Here is a 24,080-nt window from a genome sequence, read left to right on the forward strand (position 1 = left end):
GACATTACCTCTGTAACAAACCTCTTTTTCAAGGTTCACCAATTTTGCGTTTTTTAACCCTCGTGTAATGTTTGGGCGGGGGAGGAGGCTGCGGGGCATCATCCTTAGGCTCATCATCGTGCTGCAAAGACATTAGATGCATACAATCAATATTTGGTGAAATGATAAGGTGTGTGAACTGCAAAATAGGCCTATACATTGTAATTAATGGTATCGTACCATAGAGCTGCCTTTGTGTCCTATTTTGTGTCCACCTGTCCCACAAGTGGGAGCTCTTCTGGCACGTTGCGGTCGACCCCGTGGGGGTGAGGGCTGATGAAGGGGATGCTCGTCCGGTACATCAGTATCTGGCTGAAGAGTGTCAATCCCAACTGGAGGTCCTAGAGGGTCAGATGAGGATGAGGTAGGTGGGTAATGATGCTCTGTGTACAGGCCAGGAGTGGGGATCATTGTCATGGGTTCAGTACGGGGTGGGTCTATGGGCAAAGTGGGTGCACTGGAGCTGGTGGATGGGTTTGAGGGTGTCTCGGGGTGCATAGGGGTCAACTGAGAATGAATACTGAGATCGAAACTGGGCTGTGAAGGTGGGGTGGGTGAAGGGACCTCGGGCTGAGGAGATGCATCTACCATGGGTGGAGGGACCTCAGGCTGGAGAGATGAGTGCGGGATGGGTGCAGGTATCTCAGGACTACTTACAACCCGAGCAGTTGTTGCACACTGACCACGGCCCCTAGCTGCACTTGTCCTTCGGCTTGCTGTAGCAGGCCGACCATGGCCCCTAGTTGCGCTTGTGCTTGGGCTTGCTGTAGCAGGCCCACCACGGCCCCTAGCTGCAGTAGCACGGGTCGGTGTACGTACAGGTGCTGCGCTTGTGCTTGGGGTTGCAATATCTGCTGATTCAGTCTCATGCCCATTGTTTGCCTCCCCATTTGGTGCAGGACCACCACCAAGCCCAGCCAGATCATTTAGGACGCGTCAGACATGGTTGTGGGCTCAACTGCCTACAGGAAGCATCTCCAACAGCGCTAAATGGCTTTCAATCTGAAACCGAGAAAGAACCAGTACAATTAGATTTGAGACATTTACGTATCAATTGTAGAATGGATAATATAGTACTTATTAATCTACCTAAACACTCAACTAAGATATATCTAATTAGAACACATTACCGATATATCTAATTTTGCGCTGTTGCGGTCGACATACTTTCGAGTGACTGGACGGTACCAGCGGTAATAGTCATGATCGCGAGGCATCTCACCAGTCTGAGGAGGTGCATGGCAAAGTCGTTGTCGTCTCTCATCCCATGTAAGGATATACGGTCCATGCTCCTCCCTCCAATTCTTCTCCACCTTCCCACGCAAGTCTATTCTATGCAGTCTTTCATCGTACACAACATGGCCGGATCGCTCTTGCGCCAACCCAAACTGACGAAGGACACGATCTGGGTGGTATATCTCTACTATGCAAAAACACACAAGTGGCACCCTTGCCGTCCACGTATCCCTCCCTACAACGCAAAAGTCAGGAAGGTGGCCGAAGTCTGCCTCGTATGGCTGCCACACAATCTACAATAGAAACAAAAAACAATTATCATAACATCAAGTTTATTAAAACAAGGGAGAATACATAGATAAAAGGAAAAACAAAAATTAAAACAAAAGATGTGTTAAAGGATGAAACAATCATATTCTTAAGGAAAATTAACATAACCAAACAAAATTTTTGTTTGCCATACTTGGTCCGGCTGAATTCTAACTAATTGCTCGCGATAGTGGATCAAGGCCATGCCGGATGGCCTACTCTTCGAGCTTGGCACCCGCACCCACCTACAATTAGAAGCGAATAACATAAGATAAGATAATACCCATGTTATAGTTACTAAGAAGAGTACATTGCACACACAATATTAGAAAAATACTTACTTAAATGCAAGTGGAGCATATGGCCATGGGCCATAATCACATCCAGGTGGGGGCTCTATCCTCGGGCACAAGAATGGCAACCTTGCCCATGCCCAATACTGGACCAATGTGCACGCCCCACCAATCTGCGATGCCCCTTTCTCGCTTGCCCGACACAACTCTCTGTACAACCAGGCCAAGCAACCACTACCCCAACTATACTGTGGCGGATCACGAAGGTCACGCAGGAACGCCAAGAACATCAAATGCACCCTATCTCCCGACTTGTCCATGAAAAGCTTATCCCCTAGCAGCGCTAAAATATAGCACCGAGCATACTGGTGTATCTGCATCTCCGTTGCGTCATGAGGCAGTGGCACTGCAATGGCGTGAACAAGGCGGCTGATGAGAATTCTTTGCCCCACCAAATTTTTGTTGTCATTCGCCGGAGTAAAACCAAGCAACTCCATGCACAGATCTCGCCAATCCCCATCCACCACAGCAGTCGGCCCAACCAAGACCTCACCGTCTATAGGAAGTCCGAAAATGACCTCCACATCTTGTAGGGTGATTGACATCTCACCATGTGGAAGATGGAACGTATGCGTCTCCGACCGCCATCGCTCAACTAGGGCCAAAATTAGGCAATGATCTATCTCTCTGGAAGGGGCCCTAAACAATCCTTCCAGCCTTAGCAACTTGATAATGTCAATCACTCGATTATCTTCCATCTGAATGCTTGCCATCTCCTTAGTGCGACCACGGCACGTAAGTGGGCCCGGGTCCTGCAAAATCCATAAAAATTATAGCGGTTATTACAACTACAAATTGTGTTTTGAAAGAACTTGCTAACTAAAATTCAAAGACAACGTAAAAATTAAAGCGATTGTTAGAACTAGATATTTCACCTCGCCATTCCAAATGTCCTCTGATCGATGATATCGTTGTCGCGTCAACAATGACTTGTCAAGTGGACCAGGGTGCAAGATCTGTGGCTCGTCATCAATCCGAGGCTCCATACTGCAAACATTCAGATACTCAACTGTGAGATCATTAATAGTGTGAGGGCAAAGGAATGCTATTCTACATGCAAGGAAATGTGACTAAACATGAGATAGATCCCCATTCAAAATAAGACTATATATTGCAACATCTCAAAATAGAATACAGAAAAAACTATTTGGGACAAAGGGAGGAATGATTTAAATGGGAATGCTAAAACAAGAGTTTTTGGATACTTATAATTGAAATGTGTTTTGATGTTATGATGCCCTTGAAACTCAAACTCTGTTTTATGACACCAATGCACCCATCTGTATACCGGAAAACCAAGCTCAACATGATGAACTGAATAGATTAAGGTGATTGTCAAATTGTTAAGGTAAAGTTTAAATCCAAAGAGATTTGTTTAATCTTCTGAAGACAGCAGTGTGACAGTCTAACAGATGTTGTCTGTTAAACTTAAAGAGTAGTTAGAATTATCTTGCCTAGTATACTAAGAAATTTTCATATAATTGATTCAAATACACCAATTTGATTTTGTGGATAGGGGGAAGTTGAGTTTTAATGTCATTTTAATATGTTCTATATGGCTTATAGCATCTCTTATTTGCTTGCAGGGTAGTCACTCTCATATTGATGCAAAACAAAGCGATGTCCTCATAAGGTATCAAAACTCAAAAGCACAAAATAATTCACAATTTTTTCTCTTTAAATTTTCCATAGAACAAAATAAGGTATCAAAACTCAAAAGCCCCAATTTTTTTAAAAAAAATTCGTAATTATAACCCAAGAACAAAAATAAAAGCACAAATGATTAATTAGCATAACCTTCTAAATTTGCATAACCTGCTGCAGCCGAGGCAAAGAAAGAGGAAAAGGTGGAAGAGAAAGAGGAATCAGATGATGTAAGCATTCTACAACAAAATTTAATAACCATGATTAATTAGCATAACCTTCTAAATTTACTTGTTGGATTTGGTTTCTTCTTCCCTTCCAACCAAATAAATATTCCGAACCTCTCAATTCATATAATTATTTTGCAAGTATTTTCTTTTAGGGACTAGGGGATTACATATATTCCAATTATGATATTTATTTTTGTGTTTAGCATTTTTTGTTTAAGTGTATCCTTACATATACATGATATCAATTTTAGGAGTCATGTGTAGCTGTGGTGCCACATTTAGGTAATAACATTAGAGAACATGCTAAATTCAAATTCAAGGGCTAAAATTGGTCAAATCAGAACATCAAAAGAATATGGTTGAAATTAGATTGTGTGGCCAAATGAGACAAAATTCAAAGTGGTAACTTTAGGTAGTGGGGCAACACCAGTCTGGCCCCTTTCTTTCTTATTTTTGCACCATGGGATCCTAGTAGACTCTATGGGGACCAGTGGGAATGGGTGACAAATCCATGTCCTCTCTTTAGACTAGACTATTTCACATAGAGGCATGAACTTTGTTTCCTTAGAGATGTTACCTTTACCCTAATGGCTTTTTTTTTTTTTTTTTTTTTGGTTCTTACCAAAGAAAAAAAGCAAGCAGGCGTATATAATTTAATCCCCTTTTAATCTGACTTCTTTTCTTTTGTTCTACTTTTTGCAGGATATGGGCTTCAGTCTCTTTGATTGAGGAATTCGGATATCAAGTTACTTTTGTTTCAAGATTTCTCCAATTCAGGACTTTGTAGAACTTAAGAGTTTGTCTCTACAGGCTGTCATTTTTGGTTGTTTCCCATTTAAGACACGGAGATTGATAACCATGCTAAAATCTTACGGATTAACTTAATATTCTGTGTTAAAATTTTTTGTATGGATTTTTGTCTTTTCAATTTGCGACGTTCCTTGAGATGCTGGCATGGTCTACTAATTTCCCATTCTCGTTGGGTGTTGATACTTGAGACTTCTGATCTTGGATGGCTGAAGTTTTGAGTACTGATTATTTTGATAATTTAGCCCAGAGAAATATTTCTGAGACATGAGTTAATACTTAAGTTAACTCATGCCAATGAAATTGACCATTCACTTATGTTACAATGAAATCATGCCAATTACTGTTGATACTTAAAAATAAGTTATAGTATACAATTTGAAGGGCTGCCAGTAGATGGGTACGTTGGGGGCGACAATTGCATACTACAAGCTGGCAGTTGCAACAGGAATTTAGTGAACCATTGTGGTAAATAGTGCTATAAATGTATGCGGTGGCCACTGTTCTAGAAAGTGCTGCTGACAGTGGCCATAGGGAGGTGTTGGTGGTGACACACACTGACCATGAAGTGGTATAAGTGAAGGTGCAGAGCTTAGTGAAGTCAGATATGATATTGTTTCCAAATGAGGATGGTATCATGCAAAACTCTATGTTTGTTGTGGGATGCCGTAGTCAGATTCCCAAAGAAACTGCACTTTTAGTCTCACGATTGTCATATGTTTTGCTTAATAATGGACAGAGCTAAATAAAGTTCACCTTCGAGATAGTTTGGAGGAAAATTGTTCCAGAGAAATTGCTGGTCACAATTTCATAATCCCATGCGATACTTTTGGTTGTGGTTTTAATTCCTAATCCTTATATTTTTTTAATACCTCAATAGAAATATTTCATGGATATAGATTTGAATATTACCCAGAAACCAACAAAAACAGAATATGCCAGCAACCCAAATCATACAACAAGTAACAAACCAAATTCGTCTAACTTAAATCTTACACTAACAAGAAAAACTAAAGCACTAACAACAGACATTATCAAACACAAACACTTGGCAAAACCCAGATGGAATAATTATTTAAAAAGCTCAAAAACATACCTGCAAACTTCCGTTGAAGGATCGCCTGAAGCCGGTTGTGAGGAAAGAGGAGACCGTTTGAGGGTGAGGGTGATTTCCGTTGAACGCCGAGGGGTTGAGGGTGACTGCTTTGGGTGTTTGAGGGAGAGTGTTTGAATTTTTAGTGAGAGTGTTTCAGAGAGAGCGTTTGAGAGATTGAGAGAGTGTGAGTGTTTGAGTGAGGTTGAGAGAGTGTGATTGTTTCAGCGAGGGGTTTGAAAATGGGCGTGTAGATTTCGAGTCTTATAAACTCGATTTCTACGTGGCTATACGTGGAAAATTTGTCCACGTAATGGTATTGCCGACCACTGCAAATCGAGTTTTAAAAGCTCGATTTTTTCTTGAATCTCGAGTTTATAAAACTCGAGATGCTAGTTTCCTACATTCTTTTGAACAGTGACAACTAACGAAAATGTTAGATATCTAATGGTAAATGGCAACAAAATTCCTTAATCTGGTCATTTTGGTGTTTAGTGAAGCATTATTTTGACTTCAGTCCTTTTGTTAAAATGCCTGCTTCAACTTCAAGGCACTCTTATATAACCATGTTCCATAGTATGACTTAAATCGTTAGTGGAGATATGATCAATAGTATGACTTTGTCTTGTCTATTTGTTTGGCATGTGATCATTAAACGTCATTGTAAATGCAAAATTCTTCTCGTACAGTCATATGGTGAAAGTTAATAGTTTGGTCATGCTACTATTAACTGATGCAGTTATTCCAACAACATTGCGTTGTCCTAATCTTCATTTTTTTGGGTTCCTTGTAGCAAAGAAAATAATTTGAACAAGCCCAATAATGAATGGAAGCCTTCACAGAGGCCTGGTAAGATATGATCCTTAATTTGTAGTCTTGTGCTTTTGTGTGACTGTTTCTTTAACACACCACTTTATCATTTGTTATATAATTCTGTACTCAAAAGAAACTTGTTTTCTCATTTCCTGCAGAACTTGCAAGTGATGAATTTGGGCAGCGACAAAATAAGCCTTGCAGGCAAGTTGAAAATCTTGTTTTTGAGTGTGGAATAAATTGTTTGAGGCTTGCCAAGTTGTCCAGACTTATCCACCCTGGGATATGATTCCTTGTTCTATATACTTCTGCCTTGTGTGATTGTTTATATTTGCCTTTTCCTATCCATGCAGATATTCATAGATGAACTTTGGACAGTAAAGTACTTAGATATGGATCCTGTTCTAATAAGCAGATAAAGGTTTCATACCACCCAATGGGTGTCACAAAATTCTGAGTTGTGATTGCTTGGTGCTGCAGGCCTTCCTCCAGGCCCTTTGTAATCACCAGCTTTTGTTCTGGAGCACTTTGGTCCGCAATAGGTTTCATGATATTTTAGGTATTTAATCTTGTTCCAATTAATGTATTTATCTTTTATGTATTTGGGTTTCAAAATTTTTATTTTTTTATGAATGTGTTCCATGAGATTTAGGTAATTAATCTTGCTCTAATTAATATATTTCTTTCCATGTATTTGTATTTCTCAAATTTTATCTTTTATGTTGAAAGGGATAATAGAATAATTTTAAATGTTTTCTGACCTGATATTCTGATATTCCCCTCCCCCCCCCCCCCCCCTTCTGCAATTTAACACAAAATGTGAGATCTCAAATCTGTCTTTGCAGTATACTCACCTTCACTTTTACTCCATCTTTCGTTCAATCCATTCAATAGGAAAACCCATTAGTAATTTATGCTGAGTATTTTGCAAACTACAGAACTGGTTTAGTTCTTATACAAATTGAACTAACTGGTTTAATTTTTTCTAGTTTGTCTAGAATCAGGTCAGAATCATTTTTAGTTAACATGCAGCAAATGAAAATGTCAAATTTAAAATTAGTTTATGATAGGAATTAGTATGTGAAACATTAAATTTTAAAAATAGCAAAGTTTAACTACAAAATTAGTTATAGCTTAAGGCTACAACCTTACTCAATATCTTTTTATTAGATATGAATTCTTACGAATCCATAATTGGATTACGTTTTCTTCTTATATCCTCTATACTTGTAAAATTTCTAAAAATTTAAAGATCAATAGTTATGTCATTAATAAATTGTTTAAACTGTAAGTTTTTGTAGTTTAAAATTATGCATAAAATATAAGCTAATAGATCATATAGTAAATAATATCCAATTGGCACTAATTTGACATATGAATTAGTAGCGTAAAGAAAATGCAAAGTTAGATTTTCTATGTATGTGATAATGTTAATTTTTTTTAAAAGAAGTTGTAACCTCAGGCTACAACCAATAAATTGTCCTTTTAAAAATATGATCCTGAATGGAATATATTTGAAAGAACCAAAGTTGAAATTGGTTTTTTTATATGGGAACATATCTAGTCCCGTTTTGAAACAGTTTTTCAATTGAAAAAGTTACCAAACTAAAAACAATTAAAATCAGTTTTCTTGTACTTTGCTTGTGTGGTTTTGTGGTTTGCCAAACACCCCGTACGATTCAGTCTTAGGGAAAGACCTATATTACATAGTTGATTATCATGTGATTAAGCATTAATCAATCTCTGGAACCTGAGTGCCTTCGTCAAGTTTTAGTTTTGGTGCTTAGAGTAGATCCATAATATCTCGGAATCCCACCAAAAAGATATTTCTTTGTATCTACTCTTTAGTTTGCACATTCAGTTATTATTTGTCTCTGTTCTGACCTCCCTCACTCTATCTCTGTTCATGCAGTCATATATGACAAACACCTGCTCATGCTGCACTAAATAATTTGAAAACAATATTGGCTTGACGGGTGGCAGTCCCTTTTCAAACTTGCGGTAGGAATCTGCTTCAAAGGATAATCCTTGACCTTCTGAATTCGCCAATTGACATTGGATGAAACTGATAATGTCCGGCTTTTGTCGATTTCAGGCTTTCTTGTGGTTTAGGTTTTTTATTGAAGCTTGTGAGAAATGTAAGCCAGCTTCCAAAACTATAGAGAAAAGGAAAAAAATTAACATTTATTGTGCAGCAGCTGTTTACTTGGTGGTGTTGAATTCTTCTATTTATTTATATAAATGGTTTGGGGTTTTTATTTGTTTTTTTCTTGACAATAACAAGTTTAAGTTTATTGAGAAACCCTTTCTATGTATGGGATTTTTCTTGAGTAGACTATGCTGTGGGGATCTTGCGGTTAGAGTTTTAGTTGATCATGGGACTTTCAGAATAGTATTTGGTATTTGGTATTTGGTGTAATGAATGGGAACTTGATGTTTTAGTGAGCTATTATCCGTGATTACTGATGTTTTTCTAGGCAATGCAACGCTTGGCTATAATTATTCTGTTTGCGTTATTTTATTCATTTGTAGATTCAGAAGGCAGGTCAAATGTTGCTAGAAATGAGTGTCTGTAGAGAATACACCACCTACGTAAATTTTGGTAGAGAAGAAGTGAGAGCACAAAACTCATTAATACAAGGGAAAAAAAATAAGATAGATGGATATCTACACAGGTCAGGTTGCACATGTGATGTATATAATGTAAGTTGCAAATTAGGGGGGGAAATAATAAGTATTTGTTTATACCCTTGTGGCTTTGATGCTTCTGCTTAGTTCAGACTACTGTAGTCAAGTGAATGATAGCTCTATCTTTATCAAAATATTAAAAATAAAAATGAAAATCAGGTCCTTTATTTATTTATTAATGAAAAAACATACCAACGCATTCGTATATCATAGGTTCTCACTTGCCCATATGTTTATGCATTCTACTTGTCATCCCCTAGGTTGATTGTACACGTTCACATGCTTCTAAAATTTGTCAGATATCAAATTCTAAAAATATCCATTTGTGAGAAATTAACCTTTATATCCCTCATAAATTCTTCTTTGCCCCTATATTTATGCATTTTACATGTCAGCCCTTAGATTGATTGTACATGTTCACATAAAAAAAATTTCCCACAAGGACACAAAAATTGTCAAATCACATTCTTCTCATAGTTTGTAAAAATTTAACCATAGTATCCCTATATTGTCTCTGTGTCTTTTTACATGAGGAAAATATGTTGAAGGGAAAAAGTGCAAACCAAACATGTTATGATACATTTTTGAATGAAGTTGGTTGTATTTAATGCAAGAATGAAATTTACTTTCCTAAACATTGTCATGATTATCTATACCTTTTAATGTTATTTTCTATCATAAATTTCTCACATGCCCATGCATTTCATATGTCATCTCATAGGATAAACTATATGTGCTCACATGTTCGCATATCCATGCATTCATTTATCATCACATAAGATAGATTATATTTTATTGTCTAAAGATAGTGATTTCATCATGCCTCCTAGCCATTAAAGTTTTCTTGTTTGTTCATTAATTTTAAACATTTCTTACATTATTTACCCCTTTATTATCTAACATGAGTGTCTTCTGAGTCCCACATTAAGTATACACTAGGTTGATTTAGGCTTTAAACAATTACAAGAAGTTTCAATTCTGATTAGATTAATCCTTTAACAATATGACACAGTTGTGACTAACACTTTTTCCTTCCTTGTTATAAGTTTTTCTCATATACCTCTTAATACTTAAATATAGAATGCCAAGGAAATGAACTTCTTTAACTGGGGGAAATTTTTCTTAGAGGCTATTAATTGGTATGATGTGGAAACCTCGCAGGAGGAGAATGGTTAAAAACAAAAGCAGAATGTAATTGTCAATCAACCGCATTTTATTGTAGTTTATAGGGATTGTTTGCAAGTGATGCAAATATACTCCAATTCTTTGTTGGACACAACATATGTATCTTCTTTGGCTAGCTCCTACCATGTAAACCTTGGGGTGCAGCTTCCCATGAAAATCTTTGAAATTACATATGCGTGAACTTGTATGTCCTATCTTGTCAAGCATGGTTATGTGATTACTTTTGTTATTGAAAATTTGGTAATCAAAGCATGGCTGTGTGAATTTTATTAATACAGTAAAATCAACATGCTATTATTTGAGCTTGAGCTTTGAAGAAAAATAGATAATCAAGTGAAGATATAAATGATATATATACATATGTACATATGTATGTATATACCTTAATATTGACTGTAAATATCACGATTAATTACAAATGAAATTATATGGTAATGAGATTATTTTGAGTCATTCAAACACACCTAAAATATAGAGATAGGATCAAATATAGGAACCCTATAGAATACTCTTCAATAAACCACAAGCATACTTGAGCAAGTTTTTCCATCCATTGCTGTTTTGTTTCTGCAATAAGTAAATAGAAAACACCGTAAGGGGAAAAAATCATGATATGTAAAAACTTAATACCAATGTAAAGAGGGTGAATTATATGATTCTTCTAACCTTCCATGTAGCCAAGAACGTTGCACTATATCCTAGCACTAAGCAGAATGTTCCTGACCAAAAGCAACTCAGAGATAACCTTGCTAATGTCCCATCGTTCTTGTGGCAACATCATCGAGCATGCCACTCCAACTTTGACCATAGATATCAAACACTCTTCCGTTCTGTTAGTAGTGCTACATTTGTCATTGCCAATCACTTCATCATCATTGTTTAAAAGTTTTGGGTCCACAATCTCCATTATACAGTTAGGCAAGGCCATGCTAGCAAATTTGTGAAGGTTAAGGCCTTCACTAAACATACTATCTGTGGGTCTCTTTCCTGTTATCATCTCTAACAAAATGATTCCATAGCTGTATACATCCCCTTTAGTTGACACTACACTTCCTAGACCATATTCTGCCATTCAAAATATTTGATATAGATAATAAAAATCACATTACAATTAGGGCGCTCAAAAAGTAATTATGGTAAATGTGGGAAAACATATGTTTACAATTAATAAGTTCAGTAAATTGCTGTTACCTGGAGCAGTGTAACCAATTGTTCCTCTTATTCCAATAGAGCTGCTTTGTTTTGGATTCATAAGTTCTAAAAGAAATTTTGCAAGCCCAAAGTCTCCAACATGAGCAATCATATCATAATAAAAAAGAATGTTGCTTGGATTTAAATCACAGTGAACAACTGTCATTAGGCAATGGTGATGTAGGTATTCTAGTGCACATCCAATATCAATGGCGATGTTTGCTCTTTGAAGAAGGTTCAAATTTCTCTCTGTTTGCCCAGTTTCCGTTTCAATATCCATATGTAACCAATTTTCTAAACTTCCATTGGGCATGAACTCATATACTAGAGCTTTAAAATCATTGCCATGAAAATCCATACTTGAGCAAGAAGTTATGATCTTCACAAGATTCCGGTGACGAATATTTTTCAAGGCTTCACACTCAGAGATGAAGCTCTCAGAAGCCCCTCGGCGTTGAAGATTAAGTACCTTGACTGCAACAATTGATCTATCCTCACCAAGAGTTCCTTTATACACAAAGCCAAAACTACCCACTCCAATCAAATTTGCCGAAGAGAACCCATCAGTTGCTTTAAGAAGCATTTGGTAACTCACTTTCAAAAGTGATTGTCTCAAGGAAGAATTTGAAGAGTTATCTTTTTCTCTCTTTTTGTTCCAATAAAATAAGAAATATGACATCATGGTAACTCCGACAATCACACATGCCACTGAGATCACCATTGTGAGTGCAAGAGACCACTTCCTTTTCTTGTTTATTAAGCAACTGGGCAAATTTAGTTCTGTTATACCCTCACAAAGCCTACTATTGCCAACAAATGATACTGCACTAGCATTTTTGAAAACTCCTTTTGTTGGAACCTCACCTTGAAAATCATTGAAGGATAAATTCAAATTCTTCAAGGACAGTTCCTCTAAAAAATTTGGAATTTGACCCGAAAGATTATTCCTAGAAAGATCTATGTCTTCAACACCTCTTAAAGAACTCAAGGGTGTTGGGATTACTCCTTGAAAGAAATTGCCCTCCATGTAAAGGTACTGAAGGCTAGTGCAGTGGCCTAAGTTGCTTGGAATTTCACCAGAAAGCTTATTATCAGATAACACTAATTCCACTAAATGAACAAGATTGCCGACCTCTGATGGTACCGATCCAACAAATGAGTTTTGAGCTAAATTAAGTGAAACTGATAGCATGGAAATTGCAAATAGTTGCTTTGGAATGTTACCAGTGAGATTATTTTCTGATAGATTTAACAACAAAAAATTTTGGCAATTTCCTACACTTGATGGGATAGTTCCTTGCAATTTGTTATTATCTATGCTGAAATAATTTAGCAATGATAGGTTTCCAAGGGTAATTGGTAAGCTTCCTGAGAGTCTGTTGCTACTTAGATATAATCGTTGTACTTTTTGAAGATTACCAATATCACTAGGAATTGTACCTGTTAATTTGTTATCAGCCATATATAAGTTGGTCAAGTTGACCAGATTACAAATCCCCGAAGGGATTTCTCCAAAAATAAGATTTTGGCTAATGGAGAAAATTTTAAGCTGTGTTGAAAGATTGCCCAAAACTTTAGGCAATGTACCTTCGAATTGATTCGCCGCAAGACCCACATACTGAAAACTGCTACAATTGACTAGAGACTGAAAGAAATCCATTTCATCAGCATCTCCACTTCCTAAGTTATTTCCATAAATATTAAGTTTCAAAAAACTTTGTAATCCTCCAAAATTGACAGACACTTTTCCTGTAAAATTGTTCAATTCAGCTGAAAAGACTTTCAACTCTGAAGCATTAGATAATGAGACTGGAATAGATCCGGTAAATTGGTTTCCATAAATTTGAAACCATTGGAGATGAGGTAGGGTGAGGAATAAGTCTGTAGGAAGACTTCCTCCAAGATCATTGTTGGCCAATGCGAAAATCACAATAGACGAAAGATTGTATAAAGATGGAGGAAACCGGAGAATTTATTGTCACCTAGTCCAAGAAACGTTAAGCTTCTTAATTGACCCATGGAATCTGGAATATGTCCTCCCAGGACATTATAGGGGGCAGATATACGTTGTAGAGAGCTAAGGTTCCCGATGGAAGGTGGGATTTCTCCATTAAGATTGTTCATGTGAACGGAAAGCAACTCCAGCTTTGATAAAGATGTAAGCTCCACTGGGATTGAACCTGACAGATTATTTTTACCTACAGTAAGGAACTTTAGGTTGGAGCAGTGAGAAAGGTTTGCAGGAATATTCCCATTGAAGGAGTTGTTATTCAAGGACAATGCTTCCAACCTGAATAGACGACCAACTTCATCAGGTATTTTGCCACCAATGGTGTTGTTGAAGAGCACGATTTCTCTAATAAAACTAAGGTTTCCTATGAATGGAGACAAAGAACCCACCAAACCTCTGGACTGAAGATCTAATATAGTGACTCTTCTATGCTTGTGGCCGCATGTAACACCTTCCCATTCGCAGAAGTGGAGAGAATCATTCCAAGAGCTAAAAACGTTTTCAGGATCATGACTAATCTGCATCTTGAAGGCTAACAGAGCCTGTCCATCTGTCTCATTCCCAATACTACCAGCAAAAACAGCAAAAAGAGTTAAATTTATATGCAGCAGTACAATGAACAAGAGAAGGATGGCTTGGAAGTGAATCGAATACAATAGTCTCAGACTCATTGCTGCAAATGACGATCCCCCTTCCTTACTTTCTCATTTCTAATGTGCTGGTTTTGAGCTGTGTCTAGGCAGTGGACATGTCGATACACCAGGTGTTGATGATGACAAAATAGGCGTCTATTCTACGGACTTTTAGACCTGTTTTTTTTTATTAACCAAAATAGCCGCCTATCACGTCGTATTCGTGAGCACATATTAAGAAGTGGCATTTTATTCAAGCCACTTGCTGACATAGTGGACACTGGTATTAGTTTAGAAAAGCAAGAGACAGTTGGAGAGTAAACAAATCCAAGACCAGCGGGCAAGTGACTAGAAAGTAGAATAATGGTCAACAATGGTGACTAAAAGATAGAATTTTAGCTATCTTTGATTCAGATTTCACAAAACTTTTTAAAATAAATAAATAAAAATTCAGATTTCACAAAGAATAAAGAAATAATTATATATGATTTTTTTATAATTCAAGTTTGGGCTTATTGGAGATTTATACTTTATTTTTCAGTGTTTTTTACCTTTTTATCTCTTCACTACTTTCAATCTTAATATCACTTTTTATCTATCCTTTCTTTTTCCTTTTATTTTGGCTCTTTTTATCCTCGTTCTATTTCTATAAATATGTGACCCTTTTTCCCATTTTATACATATTTTTCTACAAGAAAAATGTTATTACTTTCTCTCTCTCTTTTATGTTTTATTTTTGTGTGAATTTTTTATTTTTTGTATCTCTATTTTAGATTGATGAATTTGTGTTCTTTAGAATTTTACTTTGAGTTGATACAATTTGTTTCTATGTTTTCAGTTTTTAAGTTATTACATTTTTTTTTCTTTTTTATGATTGCTTTTTCTTTTTATAGTAAAAAGTTATACTTATTAGAACACATACAAAAATAGTAATACTAGTGTTTTAAACCGAGTTTATAATACATTACATAATTAGAGTACAACTACAAAAAAGTCTAATTTTTGTAATCGTAGATTAAGGTTATAAACAGCGGAAACTAGATACATACAATCAATGTGAGATAAACATCCTATTGCATATAAAGATAGTTTACAAGAATATAATGTTATTTTATTATATAACATGACTTGGATTATTTGGTATTTGACTCATAACTATATATTTTTATTTTGACGCTTCTTCTCATTTTATTTTCTATTTATATCTCAAGAAAGGTAATTATTCTCTCTCTCTCTCTCTCTCTCTCTCTCTCTATATATATATATATATATTATTTATTCTTTTTTGCAACTTTACTTTAGGTTGATGAATCATTGTATTTTTTTTATAATACTATTTTGGTTTAATATGATTTGGTAGTGTATTTTTTTTTTTTTAATTTTTAGTTTTCTATCACAAGTCTTCTCTCTCCTTCTTATAACTTTTGACATAATACTTAGTTATTTTGGAAGTGAGATTTTGAATTTATATCAAAATATAATCTTGGTTATGTATTTGAATGTGTCTATCAATTATTAAAACTGCTCAAGATGAATATGTATAGACAATATTTTTGTTTTAATTTTTCATTGATTTATTATTTAGTTATAACATCAAAATTAAAATAGATGAATATGTAAAGTTAAAACTTCCTAAAATGAATTTGTAAAACCAGTATATTTATATATTAATATTGTCAAAAAATTAAAAGTAAAAAAAAATATTAAAAAAAAATAATGTGGCCAATGATGTGGTGGATGAGGAGGCTGAAATATGAAGGTACACTTAAGAGCAATTAAACCTTAATAAGTGAAAGTGTATGTAGTCAAAAAAAAAAAAATTTGTTAGATCACGTTCTCTTAATTACGCTTTTATACAAATTATTTTCTTTCATTTTAATAGGTGAAGTGTTCAATTTCAAAAATAAAGTTTACTTTTTTTTCTACATATTATTTTACATATTAAATTTATAATACAGTATAGGCTCCTAGGAATTTTTGATAAAAATGCAGTTCCAATCTCATGTATCTATATAAGTAAACAAAACTCAATCAATAGTTTAAAGCTACTCCTGCAATATGAAAAATTATAAATATAATATTCTCTTTTAAGAGAATGAAAATTTTGAATAATATATTTAAAACTTAAACAATTTAGTTGGACAGGAAAAAAAATTAAGAAAATATAATGCACAATAATATAATTTAGCAAACTATGGATCTCCTAAAAAATGAATAATATCAATTAAACAAATCCGAATAATAAAATGATGATATATTTGTAGAGAGAGAAAATTCCCGACCTATCACAAGCTGACACATCATACTACCAAGTCCACAAAATACAACCAATTACAAAGCGCCACGTACTACTGTTAGGTTTTGCTATCACTATTCAGAAACCAATAGAAATTTGCCAACTGTCATTGAAATAGAGGCATGAAACGCATCAGCATGCGTAAGCGATGACACAAGCAGCCCTGCAAGTATAAGCGATGATACAAGCAATCCAACACATGTAAGCGATGAGATAAGTGGACCAATCAGGCTGTGACATGTGTCACCAATCAAACTCCGCCACGTGTCGCTCACCCACCCCCAAACTCCTATAAATAGAAGTCTTCCTAAGACATTTGGGGAGACACAAAAAAGATATCTTGAGTTCAGAAATTCGGAAGCTCTGCCGGAATCAAACCCCGAAGCCTCCAAGAATTTCAAGAACTTCAACCTCAAATATAGACAACATTCGAAGCAAAATCATCCAAACTACTTGTCCAGGTCTCAAAGGTCACTAGAATCAAGCTTAAAAGCCTCCAGAAACCTCAACAAACCACAAATCAGCAAAGCTCTAAGGATTCTAGCCTCTAAAGCCCTGAAGAACTTCCACCACAAACTTTCAGAAAAGAAGAACACACAAAGAACATGAAGAACACACAAAGAACACAAAAAACGTGAAGAACAAAGAATTTCTAACAAGCTCATAGCCAAAGATTCATTGTAATTCTGTTTCAAAGATCTTCGATCCATTCCTCAGCCAAATTGAAGGATATCTTGTGTTCGAATTAAAATCACATCACCACAATTCCAATCAACAAATCTTTCAAGGAGATCGAATCAGAGGATCACTCTTTTGTAATCACAGAGAATTGTACCACATATTCATCAATACAAATTCGCATTTGTGAAACTATTTTACTTGTTTGACTTATTTCGAACAGAGAATTTAGTCGTCTACAAATTCTGGCACGCCCAGTGGGACCTCTCTGCCTCTCATCTCTTTCTCCTTCAAAAGAAAAGAAATTCGATTTGCTACTAGCTTTGATGGCCTCTAACAAGAATGCTCAAAAATCGGTGATTGATGCTTCTGTTGCCGATGGTTATGTCGGCCCAATCACTCACAGTCGATCCAAAGCTCTTGATCAACCGCAACCCCAATCAACCAAAGAAAGCAAGCTTCATGCTATCATCTCTCTGGACTTTCTTTCAGATAGAAAAACTACCGCTAAGGATTCATCTATCTCGAAAGATTTTGAGATCAATAAAGAATCATTCCCAACAAAGACCTTTTCTATCAACTCTTCACTCGTGATGAGAAACTTAAGGAAAAAAATGTCTTTGACTCATCTTGTCTCATTGTTTTTTCCATCATATCTAGAGGTCATGCCAGTGATGATGACCAACACCTCTACTATGGAAGAAAAGATGGCTGAAATGGAACAAAGGGTCACCCTTCTCACAAAAGCACTTGAAGATAAGGATGTCCAAATTGCAACCCTGATGAACAAACTGGAAGTCCAAGATTCGGGTAAATCAAATCTTGACCTTGAGCACCCTCCTGGCTTTACCTTGAAGGGAGAAAACGCTAAGGGTGATAAGGGAAAAGGAGGTGAAGGCACTTCTCAACACGGACATTCCACCTCAATGGCCTCGATATCTGTCCAACAACTGCAGGACTTGATAACGAACACCATACGAGCACAATATGGAGGTTCTTCTACAAATTCTCTCATATGTTCAAAACCCTATACGAAGCGCATTGACAATATGAGAATGCCGAATGGGTATCAACCCCCCAAGTTCTTGCAATTCGATGGCAAGGGAAACCCTAAGCAACACGTTGCTCACTTTGTAGAAACTTGTGAGAACGTAGGGACTCAAGGAGGCCTCTTTGTAAAGCAGTTTGTTCGTTCACTGAAAAGGAATGCCTTTGGTTGGTATACGAACTTAGAACCTGAGTCAATTAATAGTTAGGAACAGTTGGAAAGGGAGTTCCTTAACCGGTTTTACAGCACACGCCGCACAATAAGCATGATGGAGCTTACCAATACTAAGCAGTGGAAAGACGAGCCCGTTGTTGACTATATTAATCGGTGGCGTTCTTTGAGTCTAGATTGTAAGGATAGACTGTTTGAAATATCTGCTGTAGAAATGTGCATCCAAGGCATGCACTGGGGACTTCTGTACATCCTGCAAGGGATAAAGCCCCGAACATTCGAAGAATTGGCAACTCGTGCGCACGACATGGAATTGAGTATCTCTTGCCATGGAAATATGAAACCTCCCGTACCTGAAGAAAGGAAAGAAAGGCGGGAAATAAAGAAAAATGACAGGAATACGAAAAGTAATGTCAAAGACTCCATGAATATCAACCTTGCCCTAGTCAAAATTTCAACAGGAAATGTGAAGGCTAATGAGAAAAGGCCCGAGGGAGGCCAACGACGCGAGACGCGTCACTCATCACTCAAGGAATGGGAACAAAAGGTGTATCCTTTCCTTAATGCTGATATGCCCGAAATGTTAGAACAACTGCTCAAGTTGAAATTAATTGAATTGCCAGAATGCAAACGACCGGACGAGGTAGGAAAAGTTGATGACCCGAACTATTGTAAGTATCATCGCATCATAAGCCATCCAATCCAAAAATGCTTTGTTCTTAAAGAACTCATCATGAAGCTAGCCAAGGAAAGGAAAATCGACTTAGATGTTAGTGATGTTGCCTAGTCAAACCTTGCAACATTTGCTTGCGGGTCACCTAGTTGCATGTCTCCAACTACTAAGCAGGGGGCAAATACCACATTCATTCGATTTGGTTATTTGAAACCTGTTCAAGTTTAGCTCTCACAAAAAACATCTGATTATAACTCAAATGATGATAAAAAATCAACAGTGGATGAGGAAGAGGGTTGGACGTTGGTTACTCGCAAGAGATGGAAGAAGAGACGAGTATTCCCTCTTCATTTGATCACCCAAGAGTCCAGAAGAGCACAAAACCAAATTTAGCCTCAATCAAGAAGAAAGAATGATAAAAGGAAAGAAAGACTAAGAACGAAAATGTATGATGATTTGGCACAAACCCAAAAATTTCGAAGTATCGTCACATTGGAAGACTTCTTCCCCATAAAATTCTTTCAAAACAAGTCAGCGGAGGCTGTTCACATGGTCTCTTGTTGCAAAGTTAATGACAAAAAAAAAGGTGTTGACCATGGTAGTTCAAATGAGACTTGTCATCTTTAAAACAACTCAAATCTCAGGTTGATAAAGTTGAACCCTCGCAATCCTCCACCTCACCAAAAGAAGGGATCACCCAAGCTCTTGAAGAGCCAAAGATTTACACTCCTTGTACCAATACACTTCAACAAACACAGGAATGTTGCGTGTGCTCTCCAGACTTAAATTTCACTGACGAGGATCTATTGTTAGGCTCTAAGCCTCACAATCGTCCACTTTATGTCTCTGGTTATGCTCGTGAACAAAAGATTGATCGCATTCTCATTGATGGAGGTTCAGCTATTAATATACTACCGAAAATGACAATGAGATGACTTGGTCTTGCTATGGAGGAATTATCGCACAGTCGCTTGGTCATACAAGGTTTTAACCAAGGAGGCCAATGCGCCATCGGCATGATACACTTGGAGTTAATCATTGGAGAATTGACAAGCAATGTTTTGTTCCATGTCATTGATGCCAAGACAACCTACAACATGTTGTTAGGACGTCCATGGATCCATGGGAACGGAATAGTGACGTCAACTTTGCACCAATGTTTCAAGTATCTTCAAAGTGGAATAAAGAAAGTCGATACCGACTTGAAGCCTTTTTCTGAGACTGAAGCTCACTTTGCTGACACGAAGTTTATGTAGAAGATGACATCCCTAATGAAGTTCTCCCGGTTGAAATCCTATCCATGAAAAGCAAGTAGGGTGAAAAGAAGCATGTTAAATTCATCACTAGAAAGGATATTCCTTCCCCAAAGAAAGATCCAGGATATGAGAATAACCAGTCTAGTGAATCTACTAGTAATTTAGAGAGAGCGAAAAGTTCAACGCCTTCCAATAACCCTCCATTCCTCCGTTATGTACCATTATCACACCGCAAGAACAGACAATCACTATTTGCGGAATGCCTTCAATCTACAATGGACATGCGAAGACCTCCTACAAAGCTCACGATGAAGGATGTAGCCATATTGAAAGAAAATCATGTTATGCCTTTAACTTCATCCACAAATCCTTTGCCCTCGAAGCCACTAAATGGATTCATGAGGTCCTCACAAAGTCTGATAGAGCATGGTATTCTACCAAGTAAGCGGACAAAAGAATGGTTTGACCCAAAGGCATATAGGCTATTAGCCAAAGCAGGCTACGATTTCTCAAAACAAGGCGGCCTAGGGAAACTAATTTCAGAAGCCACCGGAGAAAAGATGCACGGCCTTAGTAAAACACAAGGGAAAATGCGGCTTGAAGGGAATGAAATTCCTATCCCAAAGACCGAAATAGGTTATACTTTAGAACCACCGGCTCAAATATGGATCAATAAAAGAAGCTATGCTTCAAGTTCCTAAAACATAACAGTAGAGGTTGACGAAAGTTCGAATCAAAGAAAAGATCACTCTTAATCACGCATCTCAGTATTCGATCGCATTAAGGCTTCATCGTCATGAATTACAGTGTTCGACAGGTTAAATACGGCTTGTTTAACGCAAAGTCGGGACACTTTTGCGTGTGGATCAGTCTTTAATTGATTGGGAGCAACGAAAAGGCCCATTGATAGTTGCTCTCAAAACTCAATAAACTTTGAGGTTCAAAAGGAAGAGAAAGCTAATGATGAGATCCGCAGTAGTATTCCTTCACGCATGAAACGTAACTTTATCTTACATATCAGCACTGAAGGAGCTCTCAAAGTCAAAAGGCGAACGATTGTACACACAAGTCAGTCACTCGTCCACAATGAGCAAATTGAAGAGGTATCATCCTCGTTTCATATTACAGTAGAAGAAGATACACTATTAGATGTTGAAGCCACCAAGGATGAGGTCGATGAAGCTCTCCTAGCCTTGGAAGATGGAGTACAAGCTACAGTTGATGAACTTAAAGAGATCAATTTAGGAACTACTGAAGAACCCCGACCAACTTTCATCAGTGCCCTTCTCACTCCTGAAGAAGAAGAAGGATACCTCCAGCTCCTGGTAGAATATAAAGATGTGTTTGCTTGGACTTACAAAGAAATGTCTGGGCTCAATACAAGTATTGATTTACACCATTTGGCAGTAAAGAAGGGCGTGCGCCCAGTAAAACAAGCTCAAAGACGCTTTCAGCCGGAGCTTATCCCTCAAATAGAAACTGAGGTCAATAAGCTAATTGAGGCAGGCTTCATTCGTGAAGTACAGTATCCGGAATAGATTGCTAACATCATCCCTGTCAAAAAGAAGAATGGACAAATCCAGGTGTGCATTGACTTCTGTGATCTGAACAATGCATGTCCCAAGGATGATTTTCCATTACCCATCACTGAGGTCATGGTTGACGCCACTACTGGTCATGAAGCCTTATCTTTCATGGATGGTTCTTCTGGTTATAACCAAATTCGAATGAATCCTAAGGATGAAGAGTTCATAGCTTTTCGTACCCCTAAAGGCATTTACTGTTACAAAGTAATGCCTTTTGGATTAAAGAACGCTGGTGCTACTTATCAACGAGCCATGCAAAAGATCTTTGATAATGTACTTCATAAGTACGTGGAGTGTTATGTCGATGATCTGGTGGTTAAAACAAAAAGAAGGGAAGACTATTTGGTAGATTTGCGATCCGTGTTCAACCGCTTAAGAAAGTATCAGCTTAAAATGAACCCTCGCAAATGCGCTTGCAGCATAACATTTGGGAAATTTCTTGGTTTCATTGTGAGGCACCGCGGTATTGAAATTGACCAGTCCAAAATTGAAGCTATCCAAAAAATGCCAGAGCCCAAGAACCTGTGAGAACTTAGAGGCTTGCAAGGAAAACTAGCTTATATATGACGATTAATTTCAAACTTGGCAGGTCGATGTCAACCTTTCAATAGATTGATGAAGAAGGATGCACACTTTGAATGGGATGAGGCTTGTAGCAATGCTTTTGCGTGCATCAAAAGATACTTGCTTAATCCTCCAGTTTTAGGTGCTCCTATCCCTGGAAAGCCTTTGGTGCTGTACATCGCGGCACAAGAAAGGTCTCTAGGTGCTCTTATGGCACAAGAAAATAAAGAGGGGAAAGAAAGAGCCCTTTATTATCTAAGTCGAACTCTCAATGGAGCTGAATTAAATTATTCTCCTATTGAAAAGATGTGCCTCACTCTTTTCTTTGCCATAGACAAACTGGAGCACTACATGCAAGCACATACGGTCCATTTGATAGCAAAGGCGGACCCGATTAAATATGTCCTCTCCAGGCCAGTGGTTTCGGGTCACATAGCTCGATGGGCAGTCTTGCTGCAACAATACGACCTTGCATATGTTCCGCAAAAAGCTATCAAAGGACAAGTATTGGCAGATTTCTTAGCTGATCACCCAGTTCTATCTGATTGGGAGTTCTCTGATGATTTCCCGGACGAAGACGTGTTTAACATTGAAGTAATGCCACCATGGATGATGTTTTTCGATGGGGCTGCACGTCAAGAAGGAGCGGGGGTAGGTGTAGTGTTTGTTTCTCCACAACGACAAATACTTCTATACTCGTTCTCATTAAGCGAACTTTGCTTTAACAATGTAGCTGAATATCAAGCATTAATCATTGGTCTACAAATGGCCATTGAGATCGGCATATCGCAACTCGAGATCTTTGGGGATTCCAAATTAACTATCAACCAAATCTTGGAGCAGTATGATGTCAAGAAAGAAGACCTTGTCCCTTATTGCAAATATGCGAAGAAGTTGCTCGCAAATTTTGAGGCAATTACATTGGAGCATATACTAAGGAAGGAGAATAGACAAGCTGATGCTTTAGCTAATTTGGCTACCGCCTTAGCATTATTCCAAGAAGAGACAGCCAAAGTTGCTATTTCCCAAAGGTGGGTGGTGACTTTCGTGGTTGAAGAAGAAGAAGAAGAAGAGCAAGCCAACATCATTTCTGTATGCCTTGTCGAAAAGGAAGATTGGCGACAAACGATCATTGAGTACCTTCAACATGGAAGACTCCCGAATGATGTACGCCACAAGACCGAAGTTCGGCGAAAGGCTGCTCGATTCATTTACTATAAAGAAACTCTCTTCCGCCGTTCATTTGATGGTTTGTTTCTCCGTTGCTTAGGAGAGGAAGAGGCTAAACAAGCCTTAGAGAAGGCTCATTCTGGAATATGCGGTGCACACCAATTAGGTCCTAAGTTACACTACAGGATCAAGTGAATGGGTTATTATTGGCCTACGATGGTGCAAGATTCCATGGAGTATGCTAAGAAGTGTGAAGCTTATCAATATCATGCAAACTTCATCCATCAGCCACCAGAACCTCTACACCCAACTGTAGCTTCTTGGCCTTTTGATGCATGGGGGCTTGACGCAATAGGACCATTACCAAAATCATCCGATGGCCATTTGTACATCTTGGCTGCAACTGA

General features: G+C 37.4%; 1 protein-coding gene, 1 long non-coding RNA gene and 2 pseudogenes across 2 annotated transcripts; 2 read left to right on the top strand and 2 right to left on the bottom strand.

Moving 5' to 3' along the window:
* The window catches only part of LOC142636520 (protein MLN51 homolog), a 29,393-nt pseudogene extending 20,410 nt beyond the window's left edge, over nt 1–8,983 (top strand).
* On the bottom strand, nt 1,367–2,374 carry LOC142637019 (serine/threonine-protein phosphatase 7 long form homolog). Its single transcript, XM_075811311.1, has 4 exons — nt 1,926–2,374; nt 1,739–1,829; nt 1,488–1,568; nt 1,367–1,444 (listed from the first exon to the last, which is right to left on the bottom strand). The coding sequence occupies exons 1-4, from the start codon at nt 2,372–2,374 to the stop codon at nt 1,367–1,369; spliced, it is 699 nt and encodes a 232-aa protein (XP_075667426.1).
* On the top strand, nt 3,752–4,696 carry LOC142633820 (uncharacterized). The gene is made up of 2 exons (XR_012843973.1): nt 3,752–3,811; nt 4,514–4,696. It is a non-coding gene; the product is annotated as an uncharacterized LOC142633820 (long non-coding RNA).
* A 2,080-nt stretch (nt 8,984–11,063) lies between the features above and the next one.
* On the bottom strand, nt 11,064–14,391 carry LOC142633597 (putative receptor-like protein kinase At3g47110; annotated as a pseudogene).
* Nucleotides 14,392–24,080: the final 9,689 nt, after the last annotated feature.

This window comes from Castanea sativa, chromosome 5 (assembly GCF_040712315.1).
Source record: "Castanea sativa cultivar Marrone di Chiusa Pesio chromosome 5, ASM4071231v1".
In the NCBI taxonomy this organism is placed as follows: domain Eukaryota; kingdom Viridiplantae; phylum Streptophyta; class Magnoliopsida; order Fagales; family Fagaceae; genus Castanea; species Castanea sativa.